The sequence below is a fragment of the Pungitius pungitius genome, chromosome 20 (assembly GCF_949316345.1).
Source record: "Pungitius pungitius chromosome 20, fPunPun2.1, whole genome shotgun sequence".
In the NCBI taxonomy this organism is placed as follows: domain Eukaryota; kingdom Metazoa; phylum Chordata; class Actinopteri; order Perciformes; family Gasterosteidae; genus Pungitius; species Pungitius pungitius.
In genome coordinates this window covers 98343-115878 of record NC_084919.1, presented here as the reverse complement: position 1 = coordinate 115878, position 17536 = coordinate 98343, and the positions used below count along the sequence as shown (strand labels likewise).

The window sequence follows — 17536 nt, the reverse complement described above, 5'->3', positions numbered from 1 at the left end:
AATACCTCCCAAAAAACATCACAAGGACATTTGGATCTCAAAGAAGTTGTTTTTGTTATGTTTAATTCATCAGTCGTGTCTGGCAGGCTCATTAAATATTCAGGGGGGGGGGGGGTTGTAGGAGTAGAGAGAGCAGAAGACCTCATCCAGTGCATCAGTTTTATTTTGTATAGCTCAAAAATACAATTTTCGTTAAGTTAACGCATTTCAGCCATACATCAACAAAAAGGTGGTTACATTATTCTCAAATACAAGACAGTGGAATTCAGTCAGATAGAACCTTCATCAGATAGAACCTCCATCAGGTAGAACTATCACCAGGTAGAACCTCCATCAGATAGAACCTCCATCAGGTAGAACTATCACCAGGTAGAACCTCCATCAGATAGAACCTCCATCTACAGAAGCTTCTGTGGGGAGGGAAAGCATGAAGACCTTAGAAAGGGTAATGTTAGTTCATGATGACAGTAATATTAATATGATTAATATTTAAAATAGTAAAAATGATGCAGTAGCAGGTGTCTGAGGGGCCAGGCAGGAGCCAAGAGCAGCCTGATAACAAAGAATTACAGTAATCCAGTCTAGAAGTAACAAATGCATGAACTAGTTTTTCTGCATCACTTTGAGACACGAAGTTCCTGATTTTTGATATATTGCGTAGATGAAAAAAGGCAGTCCTTGAAGTCTTCTTTATATGAGAGTTGAAGGACATATCCTGGTTGAAGAGAACTCCAAGATTTCTGACGGTGCTGTTGGATACCAGAGCAATTCCATCCATAGAGACTGTATCACGTGACAGCTGACTTCGAAGGCGCTCTGGGCCTATCATGATAACTTCCGTTTAACATCAGGAAGTTGCAGGTCATCCAAGTTTTGATGTCTCCAAGACAGTCCTGAAGTCTAACAAGTTGGTTGGTGTCTTCTGGCTTGATCGATAGATACAGTTGAGTATCAGGAATCAGGAAACGTTTATTGCCATAGTATGTTGTACATACAGTACATGGAAATTGTAAGGTGCATGAAGACAGTACAATAAAGACAACATAGTGCAAATGAGATAAAAATAAAAAGTATAATAAAATATAAAATATAAGCTATGGGTTAGTAGTTTAGAGGAGATAAGATAAAGTTATGTAGATCGTCTGCATAACAATGGAAGTGTTTGCTGATAATCTCCCAAAGGAAGCATGTACAGGGTAAATCAGCCACACAGTGGATCACTCCACTAAAGGAGCTGATCAAAAAACAGTATTTACATTTCATATGATTCCTTCATTTCAGATCAACAATTAAACTCTTTAAGATATATTATATTGTGTGTATTCATAGAGTTGAATTTAAAGCCCATCAGACGATCTCTGTTTCTGGAAGCTGATAAAATCCTTTTCTTCATGAAAACAATATTTCAGTTTCTTCAACTTCCTCTTTCTGTTTCAGGAAGTGGTTTCAGTGGTTTACTGTTTGCATCAAAAGTACCTTCACTCAAATCACAATGACTCAAATTGTGCTTTATGTCTGTCAGAAAAACATACAAACACAAGTTAAATAGATCCTATTAATACAATAATATTAACCTACAACCATACCCCAAAGTTAAATGTTTGTTCAATTCAAAGTCATAAAAACAAGAAAGTTTCAGTTCTTCACTAAACAAACTGAAGAGTAAAAAGTCTTGAAAACCTTCATTGATAACCTTTGATCAAGCGATTTCCTGTTCCTCAGAGGACAAACCTTTAGTTCTTAATGATGCTACAGCACCTTCAGCCTGTGCATGACACCTGGACCCTCCACAGAAGACCAGTCAGGTCCCGGCAGGTCCCGGCTGCCCCCCCACGGTCACCACCTGGGGCTCTGAGGAGTTCTTGGTGGGCTGGATCTTGTTCTGGCTGTTGTCGGATTGTGGTCTGCGGTGAGCTCGGTCCCAGACCTGCACCAGGCCTCGTCTCAGCTCCTTGCGGATGTTGTCGCTGGACAGGACGTAGAGGATGGGGTTGACGGCGCTGTTGATGGCGGACAGGCCCAGCGAGATAGTGTACGGCGTGTACATGGTCCTCTCGAACAGGCAGTCCTCCACCCGGGGGAAATGGAACATGACGGCTCGGACCAGCAGGAGGATGTGGTACGGGGCGAAGCAGACCAGGAACAGCAGCACCACCGCCGCGGCCAACCAGCACACGCGCGCCTTCTGCTGCCGCCGCAGGCCGCTGCGCTGCACGTTGGCCAGGATGCCCCGGTTGGTGCCCACCAGCACCAGCAGCGGCACCAGGAAGCCCAGCACAAAGCGAGCGTAGCTGAAGCCTGTCACCGCTGCGCTGCTCGGACTCGGCTCGAAGCAGCGGTGGTCCCCCTCGCCGGCGGCGCCTTCTCTCATGGTGAAGACGGGCACGTGGCCGACAGCCACCAGCAGCACAACGCAGAGGGCGACCAGGGAGGCGAGGCGCTGCCGGCGCAGGCCGCGAGACTCCACGCTGTATACGACGGCCACGTAGCGGTCGCAGGAGATGCAGCACAGCAGGAAGATGCTGATGTACATGTTGTTGAAGAAGATGTAGCCCGTCAGCCTGCAGGCGGCCGAGCTCCAGGGCCACGAGTGGCCCCGCCTCACGTAGTGCGTCCACAGCGGCAGCGTGCACAGGTAGGTGAGGTCGCACAGCGAAAGGCTCCAAAGGTACACGCCAAGCACATTCTTCCTGCACACCTGGAGCCAGGTGAGGTAGACCGTCAGCAGGTTGGCCGGCAGTCCGACAGCGAGCACCACGCTGTACAGGAGCACCAGCGGCAGGCGGCCGGCGTCGTACGGGGGCCGGCACGCCATCGGACTCGTGGTGTTGTTCGGTGGGAACAACTCGGTCACTGGAGGTTCATCCATGATGTCTGAGGAGAGGAGGAAGGAACAGGTCTGATCCGAGATCAGTCCGTCTGCAGGAGACACAGAGGACGAGGTTTGTTATCTGATGTCATCACTGAGCTGTTTAAGTGAATATTTGAACAACTCTGGGTCATGGTTGCCTTGTTTTATTTACCTTTATCTTTTCTTCTTTAAATGATGTTCTTTACTGAAGTAAACACAAGATACATCTTAATAATAATAATCCAAAGTGACTTGCAATCAGTGCATTTCAACCCCGAGGACACAAACTCTAGTTTAACCTTTCTGTGTCGAAAGGAAATCAACTTCCTGTCTCCTTTGAGCTCAATTGGAACGTTTCACACAGCCTGGAAACTAATTATTTTAGTAGTATACATATATTTATATATACACCAACATGCATATACATGTACACAATGCATTTCTTTCAACATTTGGGAGTCTTACGATTTCCCTTATGATTATGATATAATGTATTAAAACCTTTCCGCTTTGTATTTAAGTGAAGTATAAATATTATTATAGTATTTGACTTCGCATTAAATACTATTACTACTATGACCCTATTTTAAAGCCTTGTACGGCACAGTAATACTGTACTACGACCGTGTACAAGTATAAAATAAAGAGAGAACTCACCGCCGCCGCGCGCGTTCTGACTGAAACCCGCAGACCGCACGAGGAGCGTCGATTATTCATCACTTCATTATTCATTATTCATCCGTTTCCTCTTCGAGGGACAAACAGGAAGAGATTTTACTCCGAAATGATGATCTTTAATTATCGATGTGATCGATCTGAACATCAACTCATTGAAACTAAAGACAAGCCGATGAAGTGCTTCATGAACCCCGTCACGTGGCACCCGGAGATGGACACGACCTGCGTCCTACGGCACCTTGTGGCTCCTCCTCCTCCTCCTCCTCTTCTTCTCTTCTTCTATTTTCTACCTTTCGAAGGAACCGGATTGGGACCCGTTGGGGTTGAATACACTTCTAATAAATGCTGGAGAAGGTGATGTCCTTCATGGAAAGATAATAAAACCATGAACACATGAAGTGTGTATTTATTTATTTATTTTTAAGTGTATTATTTATGTTTTACATTGAAACTGTGATCAATAAACATTACATTTCTCATTTCATTTCCTCCCCTCTGTCCTCTTCTTCTCCACGTAAAAAAAAGAAGAAAAAAAATTTTAATTTATTTTTGTCTTTTGTGGCCAGCGTCAAACAAAGTGCTTTTTTCTGCCATCATTGACGCAGAAATGATCCGACTTCTGTTGTCACGGCGACGCCGTTTATCTTAACACAGGAAAAAGCGTTTTTATTCAAAAGTAAAAGTCTTCAGGTCATCAGTTCTTCCACCGGATTTGCTGAAAGACAAGAAAGAAAGTAAGAAAGGTCACATGGTGATGAAGATGAAGATCACTCCTCTTCCTCACCGAATTGTTGAGCAGCTCGTCGATCTTCCTCTCCTCCGCTGACCCTCTCTTCACCTTCACCCGGTATCCAAGCAACTGCTGCCGGTCCTTCAGGTCCCGGTACGTCTGATTGGCCATTAATAGAAGCAGGGACAGGTTTAAGGGTTCTCATTGGTGGACTTAAATATCATTCAATCAGAGAGAAGCATTCTTTAGGATTCTCACGTTGATGACAATGTCGTGACATTTATGTTTCTGAGCCAAAGAAATCCGGAGCTCTGCATCATCAACAAGCGCCACGTAGTTCTGCAACACCTGTCAATCAAACAACGGAACAGACACATCCGTCAATCAACTGACACACCTGTCAATCAAACCCCTCACAGCCCAAGTTTTTATTTTCCAATGGTGGTGAAGTTTAGTTTGGCCCCGCCCCACTCGCCTCTGTAGGGGCGGAGTTTTTTTGCAGGATGTCAACAACCCTTTGGAAGCCGAGCGGTGATTTCTTCCTGGTGAAGCCGAGCCAGTTCCTGCTGGTGAACAAAGCGTCCACGTCCGACCACGCCTTCAGCTTCGCCCGAGCTGCCAACGCTGTCACAAAATACTGCTTCTCCGAAATCTGGGGTCAAAGGTCAACGAGGTCAGAGTCCATGGAAACAATCTTTACCTTCAATACGTCTAACGTCCAATCCCTTCACACCTTGAAAGTCTGACGGATGTTCAACGGACAGCTGAAAGTTCCCTGGAAACAGAACGAAACATGATCTGGTTCAGTTTAACTGGTTTAAATGATCTGGTTCAGTTTAACTGGTTTAAATGATCTGGTTCAGTTTAACTGGTTTAAATGATCTGGTTCAGTTTAACTGGTTTAAATGATCTGGTTCAGTTTAACTGGTTTAAATGATCTGGTTCAGTTTAACTGGTTTAAATGATCTGGTTCCTTGGTGAATCAGGTCACTTCTGACTCTGTAGTCTTACAAGTAGCTGTATTTTAGCTCAACTTAGGTAAACTCAGACTAACCTCTGGCTCAGTGTAGTGGTAGAAGCAGCAGTAGTACAGTGTTGTGATCATTGGCATGTTGAGGATTGAAGCCCTTCTGGGAAACTTCTGGAAAACTTCCACCTTTCCACCACGTTCTGCGTGTCGGTCGGTGGTCTGGCAACGAATCAAACTTGAGTTATCACAATCACTAATCTACTACGGTCAATATCACGCCTCTAATACTGGTAAGACCACCAGTAAGAGGGAACAGTCTACTGCGGGCTTCAGGCACTTTCTTACTGGTTACAGTGGTTTGTGGGTCCCGTACCTCGATGATAACTTGCCTCTCCAGCAGAGTGTAGTGATCCTGAATATGAGCAGAATCTTCTGGAGAAAATGGAAGACTGGAAACCCCCAAAATAACAAAACAAACAATAAACATCAAAGAGCTGCTTTTGGTGACGTCACCACCATCCAATTAGAAACCTTAATGTTCAATATTATAGAGATCAAAGTATATTAAGGTCCATCATTTGAGCGTAGTTTTATATTTGGACTACGGTGGTTACTCACTTCAGGCAGGTCTTTAGAAAGTCCCGCCTCTTGTTTTCATCAGCGATGCTCAGGTGTTCTTTATACTGCAACAGCTGTCACAATGGAAATACTACTGATACCTCAGTACTAGGACTGTGTACTCATGGTGTATCGTACGTACCGCCACATCCTCCATCCTGCCCAGAGCTCTGAGGAGGACCAGAAGAAGAAAACAAATCAGATAAAACCTGACACGGCACCAGGTGTGTCCAGGTGTGTCCAGGTGCAGCTGTGAGTAGAGACCTGAGCAGCTCCAATAGCAGCCTCTGGTCTCTGGTCTCAGTCAGATAGTGGATCAAATGTCTCAGAGCCGTCTGTCTGGACTCCAGCTCTCGAAACAAAACCTCTAAACAAGAAAACACAGCGAATGAATGACAGCAGGTTTGATTGGTCCCAGGACAGTGAACAGGCTCACCTTTACTCAGAGTCCTCTTTAAATAAATTAGAATCTGAAAGTAGATTTTAAAAAAGCAGCATGTCATGTCTTAGTAATAAAATTGATAATATTATTGTTGGTATTGTGGTGATCAGATAATCAAATAAATTACAGCAGTGATGACGTTTCCATCGTGACCCCTCACAGCGAAATCCAGAAGCAAAAGTTTATCCTGAAGAGAACGAAACTTCTCCAGTGACACAACCTGAAACAAAGTACAAGTACCAAGAGTAGAACGTGTATTCATACAAATACTCAGTAATACTACCTCAGTAACAGTACCTCTACACGGAGGTCTTACCTTTCCTTGCTGCATTCTTTGGACCGTTTCTTCAGGAGACCAATTACTGACATAATCCTGATATGATGACATCATCATTAGTACCTGGTCTTCAGATTGTTAATCATTAATAAGGTTATACATTATAACAACTTCTTTTACCTTGTATTCAGATTTGGGTTTCCTGAGTTCTGGAGCATAGAGCCTGAGAGACGAGTCGCTTGGCGCTAAAACATCAATCAATCTGTCAATCGATCAATCAATCAATATCAGTCAACATCCCAATCTGTGTTTGTGTAGGTCACTCACAGTCGGAGAATGACTGGAAGTTTGCTGCTTTCGTTTTTCCTGCAGAGAAACACATGTGACTGTCAGTGTGTCGTGGAGTTCTGCGCTCACCTGTCGGGTCTCACCTTTGAACAGCGAGCTCAGAGAGTAACCGGAGTGACTCCTGCTCATGGTTACGGAGTCGGTGCTGACTTTGGGGAAGGCGGGCTCTCTGTCTGCTTTCTGATTGGACGCTGCCGTCTCACTGACCGACCAGGAAATACCTGAGGAGACACATGACAACGAGGGGAACGCTGCAACCAATCACAGCACAACATTAAAAACACAAACAAACACTTACTGCCGACAGGCTCTCCGCTCCAGCTGACCTTCTCCACCTCTTCTTCATCATCATCACCTTCGTCTTCCTCCACCAGGTTGCGCATGCTGTTTACCGCCCGCTTCGACTCCTTCAACTGAGCAACACAAGCCATGTGAGCAGCTGGAGGTCAGTCAGCTGTCCAGGTGTGTTTCTTTAGGTCTTACCCTGCTGAACTCGTCATCTTCATCATCAAAGGTGAAGGCTTTGAACTTGGAGCTGTTCCAGTAATCTTCTTCATCTGCTTTACTCTTCATCATCTGGACACACAAGGCAAACTTTATGGAAACTGGAAACACAGAGGAGGAAGGAGAAGGAAAAGAATGAGAAAAAAGGAGGAGGAGATCAAGGATAACAAGAACAACAACACAAAGTAGGAGGGGAACAAGGAGTAGAACAACAACAACAACGACGACGACGAAGAGGAGAGAGAGGAGGAGAAGAAAAAGAACAAGGAAGAAGAAGTGTATATTGTGTCAGTTGTGTGTTTGTTTTGTGTCCCAGCTGGAGGTGCTATCAGTTAGCATGCTAGCAGGCTAACCGATTCACTGGGCTTTAAACCGGATGTAACCCTTTGTCTCACGCGGACAAACGGCAGGAGCCGTGGTCGTCCTCACGCGCACATGGAAGCAAACATAAATGTGTTTAAAACATCGATCAGAATGGATTTTTACCTTCGCTTGTATCTGCTACTTGTCTGCTTTGGTGGGGTTTTAACTTCCGGCCGCGCACAGGCTTCTGGGAGTTTTAGCTAAGGCGGAAATAGCGGCGTGCCGGTGTTACACCGAAATCTGTGACCCATCAGAAACTGTGACCGCAGAGGGCGCTGTTTCACATCGTCTGCTCGTGCGTGCTAGACATGGAGGGCGAAGAAGAGCGCCTACGCAAACGGCGTAAAAGTTTGACTCCTTTATTAAGCAGTTACAGTGGGGTCACACATTCTGACAACTAGCGTTGGCGCTCTTCTTCGCCCTCCGTTGTCTAGCACGCACGAGCAGACGATGTGAAACAGCGCCCTCTGCGGTCACAGTTTCTGATGGGTCACAGATTTCGGTGTAACACCTGTTTTAATTACATTCAAAATTATTTTTTATGACGTAAAACTAATAATAAGAACCTAAAAATAAATAATTTTATGTTTCATTCAGAATAAACCACTAACTAGGTTTAAATCAAATACATTTCTTTTTTAATTAAAGTATACCATTTAAAAAATGAAATAAATAAAAGGTAGATGGAGTAAAAATGTAGTAGACAGGGCTTTATAAAGCAGTCACAAGCCGGTGCAATTTTCTTTTTGGGATGGTTTTGCGTTTGAGATAGTGTGTCCCTCCCGAGTTGCCGTAGAGGCAAAAGGCGGTTATTAATGTGGTTATTAATAAACTCCCTTAGCTTAGCTGTCGCAGGCTGAATCCGCTTCAGAGCTGATGACGTCACCACTTCAGCTGGTCAATGGATCCGATCAGAGTTGTCGAACATCTTTCTAAAGCAGATGAAGAGGAGGATTTCCATTCATTGTTGTTGTTGCATCACACTGCATTAGTTGTATAAAGGTTCCATAGAGTGAGAGGAGGTTGGATGCAGTAAGAGTTAAACAGTTGATATTTTACTGGATAGAAACACATTCAAACATCAAGAGGCCAATAACCTCGTCCAGTTAAATGCACAAACATCACTATCAATTAAGTTCAAGATGTACCCTAACCTCTACATTAATAGTGATTAACCTCATAGTATTTGATGTGTATAATATAGTGATCAATGAGGATACATTCTGTAAGACAGATGCCATCATTGGTGATTAACATAGTATTTAGTATCTATGACATTAATTATATTACAAAGAATTATACAATAATTCAAATGTGGAAAATATTGAATTATTATTATTACAATTTACACCTTCAGAGTTTCTTTAAAGCTAAAGTTCTTCTGCTGGTTTAGAGTCACAATAACGGTCACTTCGTGTCCTTATTAATTAAAATATCATTGGTTTTAATGCACAATGATACAATAACAAGCTGCACTCTGTGGATACAGACAAGACGTTAAAGTGACATTTAAATATAAAGTTATGAATCGAAACTCCAACAGACGTAACGTAAACGCTCACCACATTAAAGGTTATGAAGACTCGTTATAGTACAGTTAAATCTCATGTTCAACCACTACGGAGACGTGAAAACCAGCCGAGCATTTCACAGAAGACTCAGAACAGGCTGCTCTGCGCGGGCTGAATACTGTAGTAACACTACAGTATTACTACAGTACTACTACTGTAACACTACAGTATTACAGTAACACTACAGTATTACTACTGTAGTGTTACTACAGTAGTAATACTGTAGTAACACTACAGTATTACTACAGTACTACTACTGTAACACTACAGTATTACAGTAACACTACAGTATTACTACTGTAGTGTTACTACAGTACACTACGCCACTGTCAACCTGGTGTTTAGGGAGCAAGGAGACGAGACGGAGCTGAGGATGCAGTGTGGAGGAGTCCCTGAGGAAGAGGACTGGTCCACTGAGAGGCTCCGCCCCCCCGAGCCGCTCTTTATTAAAGCAAAGTTCGCTTAGAGCTGGTCAATCAGAGACACAATTACCCTCATCAAACCCGCCAAAATAAAATGTTTACTAAAAATAAATCAACAATTGTTTCCGCTCAGACTTTCTAGTTTCTTTGTTTATTTTTTTACTTTTTTCAGCACATAATCATACAACAGCTAAGTAAAAATACTCCAAGTACACACAATCATTTACAAAAAGAATACACAATTAAAACACTAAAAATACAAACAGTTCAAAGATTAGACATTTCACTTTGGAAGGATATATTTTACAGGAATGAGTTTTCATATTTACATTCATAGGGATCAATAAAAAATATCAACATGAGAAGCTCAGTGGTAAAAATCAATAAAAAGGTAATCTCAGTGCTAATGTAACATGTTTAAGCTATCAGCACTATTGGTTATTTATTTGTGTAAGATCTGTTTCAATAGAGCTGCCTCAGGTTAAGTAGATGGTTCATTCACTGGAGGTCGAAGGTCAGCAGGACGGAGCTAGAAGACTTCCTCCTCCTCACACCCGTAATCTGCGACACAGGATCAATCAGTCAATCAATCAATCAATCATTCCGCTAAGTTTTAAGAATAAAAGCCTGAACTGACCTCCTACGAGCTGCAGCGCGCTGACACACTCCTCCACCTCCTCTTCCTCCTCTTCCTCTTCCACCACAGTGGGCGGAGCAGAGGGGGCGGAGCTTGGGTCGGGTTGGGGTGCAGGTGACGCCTCTGATTGGACGTCTGTTGTCAGGGGGACGGGGTTTTCGGCCTGAAAGGGGAAACCGAGTTTAAATGAGAGTGTGTGATGTCTATAAATATTGTGCTTAAAATAATTCCACATAGACATCAACAGGTTTTCCTTTCAGGCGTTACATGTGTTGCGCAATAGTTGAGAGCAAGGGAAAAGGACTAAAACCCCACATGAGGATTTAGTGGTTAGCGGCTCCGCTTTAAGGAGACTTGGAGCTTCATGTGTTCATGACGTATGGAAGACGTTCAGTGATCATCTCACCTCTCAGTGACAGACTTCAGGTTTCTATGCGATTTAATATTATTTATGTGATTCATTCAGGAATCAAGCTGCGAGTTCACATAGGAATAAACATTCCTGTTTTCATCAATCGATACATCCATCTATTGATCGATATATGGACCTAGACTTAAATATGTGTAGGTCACATTAAGTTGGAAGCAGGTGAGGCAGGTGTGGTTGCTCACCTGGACGGTTGTTTTCTTCTTCTTCGGTGTGGACAGAATGAGTCGCACCCTGAGACGAACAAGAAGAACAAATAACTCTCCCATCAATGTATCTTTGTTCATATAAGAGTCCATTGATATAAGAATCGAGTACCTCTTCCCCATGACGCTGGTAGTAGCCGCTAGCTCTCGGTTAGCACCGCTGGTCTTCCTGCGCCGGCGGCGGTTGAGCCGTTTCCGTGTGGCGGCGGCAGTGTTTGGGGGGTCGGAGGTCACTCTACTGGGACTGCTGCCCCCCCCACTTCCTGTCCCTCTGCTGTTTAGGTCTCTAAGGACCTCATAGTTGATCTTACTGGAGATCTTCTTCTTCTCCAGCATTCTTTCGATGGCCTCGCCCGCCGTCAACGCCTGGATCTGCTCCCTCTTCTTCTTGGACTTCTTCGGCTTGAGAAGGACGAGAGGTAACTCCATTAGATACATCTCTGGGATCTCTGATGGCCTCTGACACAGTAGCCAGGTTAGGAAGTAGTCCTGGTCCTCAATGAGAACTGCAGCCTGGCAGACTGTGTGTTTTTGACTCACTTTCTCTTTGTAGGTCCCTTCTTCCTTCTCTTTCCTGATCCTCTCTTCTTTCTCTGTGAGGAAGAGGAAGACTATGATGAAGCTGACCAACAGCTAATAACATAAAGAGGAAGACTATGATGAAGATCACCTTTCTGCTCCTTCAGGTATTCTGCATTCTGTTTCATCCACAGCTCCGTCTTCACCTCAACCTCCTGATCATTCAGGATGTACTGCAGCAGAAAATCAGAAGACACCACATCCTGTGACACCCTTTCCAAATAAAAGCAGCTGTATTCAACGTCTTTACTGACAGATGAACGTTGGCTCAAAACAGCAGTGATTGATGAATGAACTGACCTTATCGATCTCCTGATCATCAATGTCCTTCAGGTCCAACTCTCCACCCTCCGACTGCTCACCTGTGAAAAACATCATGAATAGTAACGTGTGAACGTCCCCACGAGGGAACGATGATCAAGTATCAATGACCTAATGATGATGTCATACACACCGTCTGTTTTGTCGTCCTGTTCCAAATCTGTGAAGGTCTGGAAGGTCTGTTGGAGGCTCAGTCCGGCTGCACTCGGTAGTTTGCCCAGGATGGCGGCCAGAGGAGCGGCCTGGCGGTGAGGCCCCGCCCCTTCCTCGCCAGACCCCGCCTCCTGCTCACTGTCCTCTGGCTTCTTGCCCTGTCCCTCTTCATCCTGGATCACTTCACATAGGAAGTTCTGGGTCAGGTGTTGGGCGGCGGCTTGGAGATCTGAGTCTTGCATCTCCAGGACCTCTGGCTGAGGGTTTCTGGTCGAGACCTCGTCGGGGTCTGAAAAGCCAGAAGTGAAGAGTTGTGCCGTGGTTTTGATGATGAGGGGCACCCCGCTGACTCCGGATCAATACACACCGATTTGATTGGAGTAGGCAGCGTAGATTCCTCGGAGTTTAGGTCGGCTCTTCTCCAGCTCCGTCTCGATCTCGTCTTTGTAGCAGCTGATCTCTCCTGACGGGGGACAAGGTTCAGTCCTTCAAAGCTTTGTTGAATGAAAAGTCACAGAAGGCTCAATATTTGTATGAGGATACAAAATGTATTCTCATTACTTAGCAACATAATGATGAGCTCAAAAACTCACTGAATTAAAGGTCAAATGACCACATTATTTACAACATGTTTAGCTGACCTTCAACCTCATCCAGCTTCCGGGCCAACTCGTGTTCCAGCTGCAGAAGAAGAGGAGAGTAAGCGTGATCGGTCCCTCATTGGTCGGTGCTCACACACAGAAGGACCTACCTGCTGCATCTTGGTTTTGTGCTGTCCAGCGGTGAAGGAAGGCGGGTCACATTCTTGCTCCAGATCGACTTTCATGAACTCATCGATGGTCAGCTGACTGGTGGGCGTCTCTTCAAACTCTGTTAATCTGTAAAGAACAGGATTTACAGCTGAAATCTGTACTTCTTCTGATCTTCTGAGTGAACGAACGAATGCATCAAAGAAACGTGTTCGAAATGCGACGTCTGGAAGAATTCAGCCCAACTTCTCTGGTTGTGGGAGATTTATTTGTCAGGTCAAAGGTCAAATAACAGCAGGAGCAGTTCAGTCGGCCCACAGGCCAGAAGAACAACTCACAGACATCAGGAAGAACATCATGTTTTATAACCCTTGTTAGATATAAAAGGAAAGATTTCTATTGGCCCCAAACTGGTGTTGAGGGTTCTTCACCACGACACAAGACCCCCCCACATAGGATTTAAGGGTCTTCTCATCGTAATGTGTGTGTGTGTGTGTGTGTTTGGTGTGTCTCTAACTCCCTCCTTGTCAGACTTGTGTCTGCCTGCTCGGCACATCCTGCTTGACCTCTGACCTTAAAATCTAACTTAGCACTAAGAAAAAGCTTTAGATTATGAGTCTAGTGTCATTTCCTGGAGTCCACTGGGATCTCCAACCATAGGAGGAGATCTACAGTGATCTACTGTCCACATGTGATAAGCAGCTCTTTACCAGCTACTGCAGGGACATCTTCTCCATCTGGATGACCTACAGGAGAACAATCACCTCCTTGTTTAACCCCTGCACTTCTGTCTTAACTTAATATCAGTAACATGCACTGGTTTTGTTTTTATTTAATGGGACACCGGACCCACTGTATGTATATAAATATATTACATATATATATATATATTATATATATATTGTGCATTTTTCATTGTACTTACTGTACTGTATTGCTACTATTACACATAACCTATCGATCTATTTCCGGCAGTCATCTTGGATTTCCTGTCATGTGACGGGATCCAGGTGCTCTCACCTTTTCCTTAGGGTGGTCTGGCAGACCTTCACAACACTGATAACATCCTTCACCGTACGACGGAACTTGTGCATCCGAGCTGCCACCAGCAGAGCTGAGGAGGACATGATGGTAAATATTAGGACACTCGTGGCCACTATGAGACGTTTGGTCATCAGGCTCCCAGATCAGCTCATGTGTGATGGACCACGTTGTACCTGCTCCACAGAGACCAGATGGACGGCGACCCGTGTGCATCCAGTCCCTCTTCATCCTCTGGACCAGACGAAGAGCCGTCATGGAGACCTCGTGAGTCTTCAGCCCGAACTCTAACATGTGAGCAAATCGAGGGATGTACAGACAAGGGTCTGTGGGGGAGAAGAACCCAACATCAAAAGGGCATCACAGCAGGAAGGTCCTGGGTTCAAACCTGCTTGGTGACGATGTTCAGATGAACCCAATAGAGGAGAAAGACACCCTCCACCCAGGGAGGGAAGAATGAGTCGATCAATGAGTCATGGAAGTGAAGAGGCAGGAACACTTGGAGCTCAGCTATGACCGAGGTACCGTGTGGAAAGGTCACCTCCGACCCCTCCCACCCTGGACATGAACTGTTTGTGCCCCTCCCACCCGGCAGGAGGCTGAGGTCCATCAGGACCACGTCATCAGTCGGGCTCATCAACAGAACCGGGCCCCCCCCGACTGACTGACTCTCTACATGCACACACACTTTGTCACTCTGTCGCTGGTGCACTTTAGTTCTAACTTCTTAAACTCATATAAACTAACCCGTAGCATTATATTTCTCTTCTTCCTGTACTACGATGTCTTGTTGTCATTGTCAAACTGCCGTCATGCACCAACCGCATGTCAGTCTGACATATTATGTGCAGGGGGGGCAGAAGCTGAGCCCAACTGATGTTCAACAGATGTTTCGTCTCCCAAAAGGTTGATTTAAAAATAAGTAAAAACATAGAATGAAGTGCTGTTTATTGATAGAGGGTTAAATGTTCCTCACCGATGGCGGGGGCGTTGATGCACAGCTCTCGGGCCAACAGCAGGAAGGTTTTACCCAGAATGTAGACGTTCACCTGTGGACGTTCATATCATATATATTTATACATACAGGACCTATCAGGAGATTGGACACAGCTTCTCTTTCCCTTTGTGCTCGAGGCCGTCCTTCAACCAGCTTCACGAGGGTCTCACCTGGAACCATGTGTTCGGACCCCAATGAGCCGATTCCACTACAGTTCTGATCCAGATTATGAAGAACAGCAACAAAACATGTAATGTCATCATGACTTTAAGACGGGAGGTCAGCCGATCCGGAACCTTTCAAGAACTTTGAGCGCTGTGATGAAAGTGGATCTCATGAGGACGTTCATGGCGCTGGTTAAAGGCCAAAAGCAAAACTAAAGGTCCAACATTGAAAACATATTCGGCTCTAACGCATCATCTCATGTTCCAGTGTGTTTTGATGTCTTCAATATTAATCTACAATGTATAAAATAAGAGAAAGAACATTGAGACGTTGTGTCCTAACTGTAGATAGATATAATATATCTCTATATATTAATCTCACCTGCAGCAGGTCACTTAGGTCCAGCAGCATGTCTGAAACACAGTTGAGGAAAACTGTGTGGAGGTCAAAGATCATTGTGAACATGAAACCGTAGCACACAGCACGTCACAGAAGGTGGTTGCTAGGATACGTGGTGTCCCCTCTGTGCGGCACACCAGGTAGAGGCAGGCGGCGATGACGTGCTCCGTCTTGCGTCCTCTGGTCAGGTGTTTGCTGACCACCATCTTGAAGAAGTTGAAGGCCGTGTCCAAGCAGTGCTGATTGAGCTGCAGTTGACTGCCCAGCTGCTGGATCTGTCGTTTACCTGGAGACACACAGGGCCCAGTCAGGGGGGGGGTGGTGGTAGGGTGATGAAGGTGAAGGAGGAGGAGGAGGAAGTACTCACCACCCTGCAGGGTCTGGGCTCTGGACTCTTTCCCAACACTGGTGTGAAAACCCGAACCTAGAAGGGGGGCCTTAACCGGACCTGCAGATAAGAACATTCATACTATGACCTCATTCGATCCCCCTCACTACCAAAGTCCATTCATACTCTGACTCCATCTGCACAGGGTCTTTGGAGGTTGGATACCAGGAATCTGCTTTGAAAGGTCCCTCGGACCAAAGGCTTAACTCAAAAGTAAAGGATCCTGCTTTCTGGCACATAACAAAATGTTCTACCATCAAAGGGAACCTAACATCGGACTAGGATTTGTTCTCAGTCTCCCTGGAAGAACCCATGAAGAACCTGCAGAGAACCAATGATGAACATTACATTACATCACATGTTATTTAGCTGACATTGCATTATAACCCACGCATTACATTTTTGCCTGGGGAGCGATTAGGGGTCAGATGTCTTGCTCAGGGACACTTCTACATGTCACATGGGGCAGCCGGGAATCGAACCATCAACCTTGTGGCCCCCAGCGCACTGCACTACTTCATGCGCCACCATCGCACCATGAACCCACTGCGTTTACTGGTTCCCCCCACATTTTACTACTGGTTCCCCTCACAAGGTACATATATATATATATCTATATGTGTTAAACTATTGATCATGTGTCGGTTTCATATGACCTGATTTAAACTATTGAACCCACTGATCAAAGGGATGGTGTCGTGTCTTCTCACCATCAGCAGACACAAACTGTCCCACAGCTGAAGACACTCCTCCACTTCCCTCCACAAACTGAACCTCAGAGACGATGATGTTGTCCTCCAGAACCGACCCACAGCCGGTGCACACCGCGCTGCCCCGAGCCTGATCCACGTCGATGTCGGACCCGCCGCATGTCCGACACACCCTGGAGCTCATGGTGGAGGTCAGAGGTCAACACACCCTGGAAGTCAGAGACGATTAACTGTTAAAGATAAATATTACTATGATATCACATGTTGTCTTTGTTTCATTTACACATTGTTATAAACAGGGAAGGTCAAAAAGAGAAAGGTAATAAAAATAAAATACAGGTTTATTAGAAACTTACTAAAGCCAAATATTAAAAATCATGTAAAAGAATTGAAGATAAATGCAATATAATATCAACATCAAACCTTTACAAATTTGGAGAAATCTTATAAATAATATAAAGTGCCTTCATAATATTTGATATTTAGAAGGTTTCAATAACAAAAAATGGCGCTCTGAGGATTATTATTAATATATTAACTGATTATATTCAAATCAGTTAATCATCAACAGATGATTAACAAGTCTGAATCTTCACAACTTTACTGAACAACATGAGATTAACTCACCACAGGAGAGTCCAGTAGAACCAGAACCAGTAGTCCTGTAGTCCTGTTAGAGTCTCATAGAAACCAGTAGAGTCCAGTAGAACCAGTAGTCCTGTAGTCCTGTTAGAGTCTCATAGAAACCAGTAGAGTCCAGTAGAACCAGTAGTCCTGTCGTAACCCGTTGGCGGCTAGAATCCCGACGGAGCCGTTATTTTCACGGTGGAATCCATCTCTCGGCACCGTGAGGCCGAACTATCTTGAGATATTCAACCGCCGGTCAATAAATTCGGATAAATGATCGTAGACGGGAAACGGTTGTTTCGGGTGGTTTGTTTTCTTCCTGTGACGCAGTGAAATTGCGTCACGAAGTCTTGTGTGGGGGAG

At 44.8% G+C, this 17536-nt stretch overlaps 3 protein-coding genes across 5 annotated transcripts; all 3 read right to left on the bottom strand.

The window, feature by feature from the left end:
* Positions 1 to 1801: 1801 nt before the first annotated feature.
* gpr132b (G protein-coupled receptor 132b) lies at positions 1802 to 2869 on the bottom strand. The gene has a single exon (XM_037450112.2). The coding sequence runs from the start codon at positions 2867 to 2869 to the stop codon at positions 1802 to 1804; it is 1068 nt and encodes a 355-aa protein (XP_037306009.2).
* A 1056-nt stretch (positions 2870 to 3925) lies between these two features.
* On the bottom strand, positions 3926 to 8043 carry vipas39 (VPS33B interacting protein, apical-basolateral polarity regulator, spe-39 homolog). 3 transcript variants are annotated; one of them, XM_037450108.2, is made up of 19 exons: positions 7905 to 8040; positions 7398 to 7490; positions 7213 to 7327; positions 6998 to 7135; positions 6894 to 6932; positions 6747 to 6811; positions 6606 to 6662; positions 6417 to 6509; positions 6284 to 6317; positions 6112 to 6214; positions 5990 to 6017; positions 5848 to 5921; positions 5603 to 5678; positions 5314 to 5448; positions 4993 to 5034; positions 4735 to 4911; positions 4518 to 4607; positions 4314 to 4418; positions 3926 to 4244 (listed from the first exon to the last, which is right to left on the bottom strand). In XM_037450108.2, exons 2-19 carry the CDS (start codon positions 7488 to 7490, stop codon positions 4224 to 4226), a joined length of 1485 nt encoding a protein of 494 aa, XP_037306005.1. In that variant the 5' UTR covers positions 7905 to 8040; the 3' UTR covers positions 3926 to 4223. The 3 variants fall into 3 exon arrangements, with proteins under 3 accessions (XP_037306005.1, XP_037306004.1, XP_037306003.1); XM_037450107.2 differs by having other exon boundaries at positions 6112 to 6317; positions 7398 to 7519; positions 7905 to 8043; XM_037450106.2 differs by having other exon boundaries at positions 6112 to 6317; positions 7905 to 8042.
* A 1863-nt stretch (positions 8044 to 9906) lies between these two features.
* Positions 9907 to 17488, bottom strand: brf1b (BRF1 RNA polymerase III transcription initiation factor subunit b). The gene is made up of 19 exons (XM_037449863.2): positions 17174 to 17488; positions 16547 to 16755; positions 15816 to 15896; positions 15561 to 15734; positions 15431 to 15462; positions 14864 to 14936; positions 14064 to 14213; positions 13867 to 13960; positions 12849 to 12975; positions 12739 to 12778; positions 12465 to 12560; positions 12078 to 12386; positions 11924 to 11985; positions 11715 to 11796; positions 11585 to 11637; positions 11157 to 11446; positions 11024 to 11072; positions 10412 to 10574; positions 9907 to 10335 (listed from the first exon to the last, which is right to left on the bottom strand). Exons 2-19 carry the CDS (start codon positions 16728 to 16730, stop codon positions 10304 to 10306), a joined length of 2091 nt encoding a protein of 696 aa, XP_037305760.2. The 5' UTR covers positions 16731 to 16755; positions 17174 to 17488; the 3' UTR covers positions 9907 to 10303.
* Between the last annotated feature and the right edge of the window lie 48 nt (positions 17489 to 17536).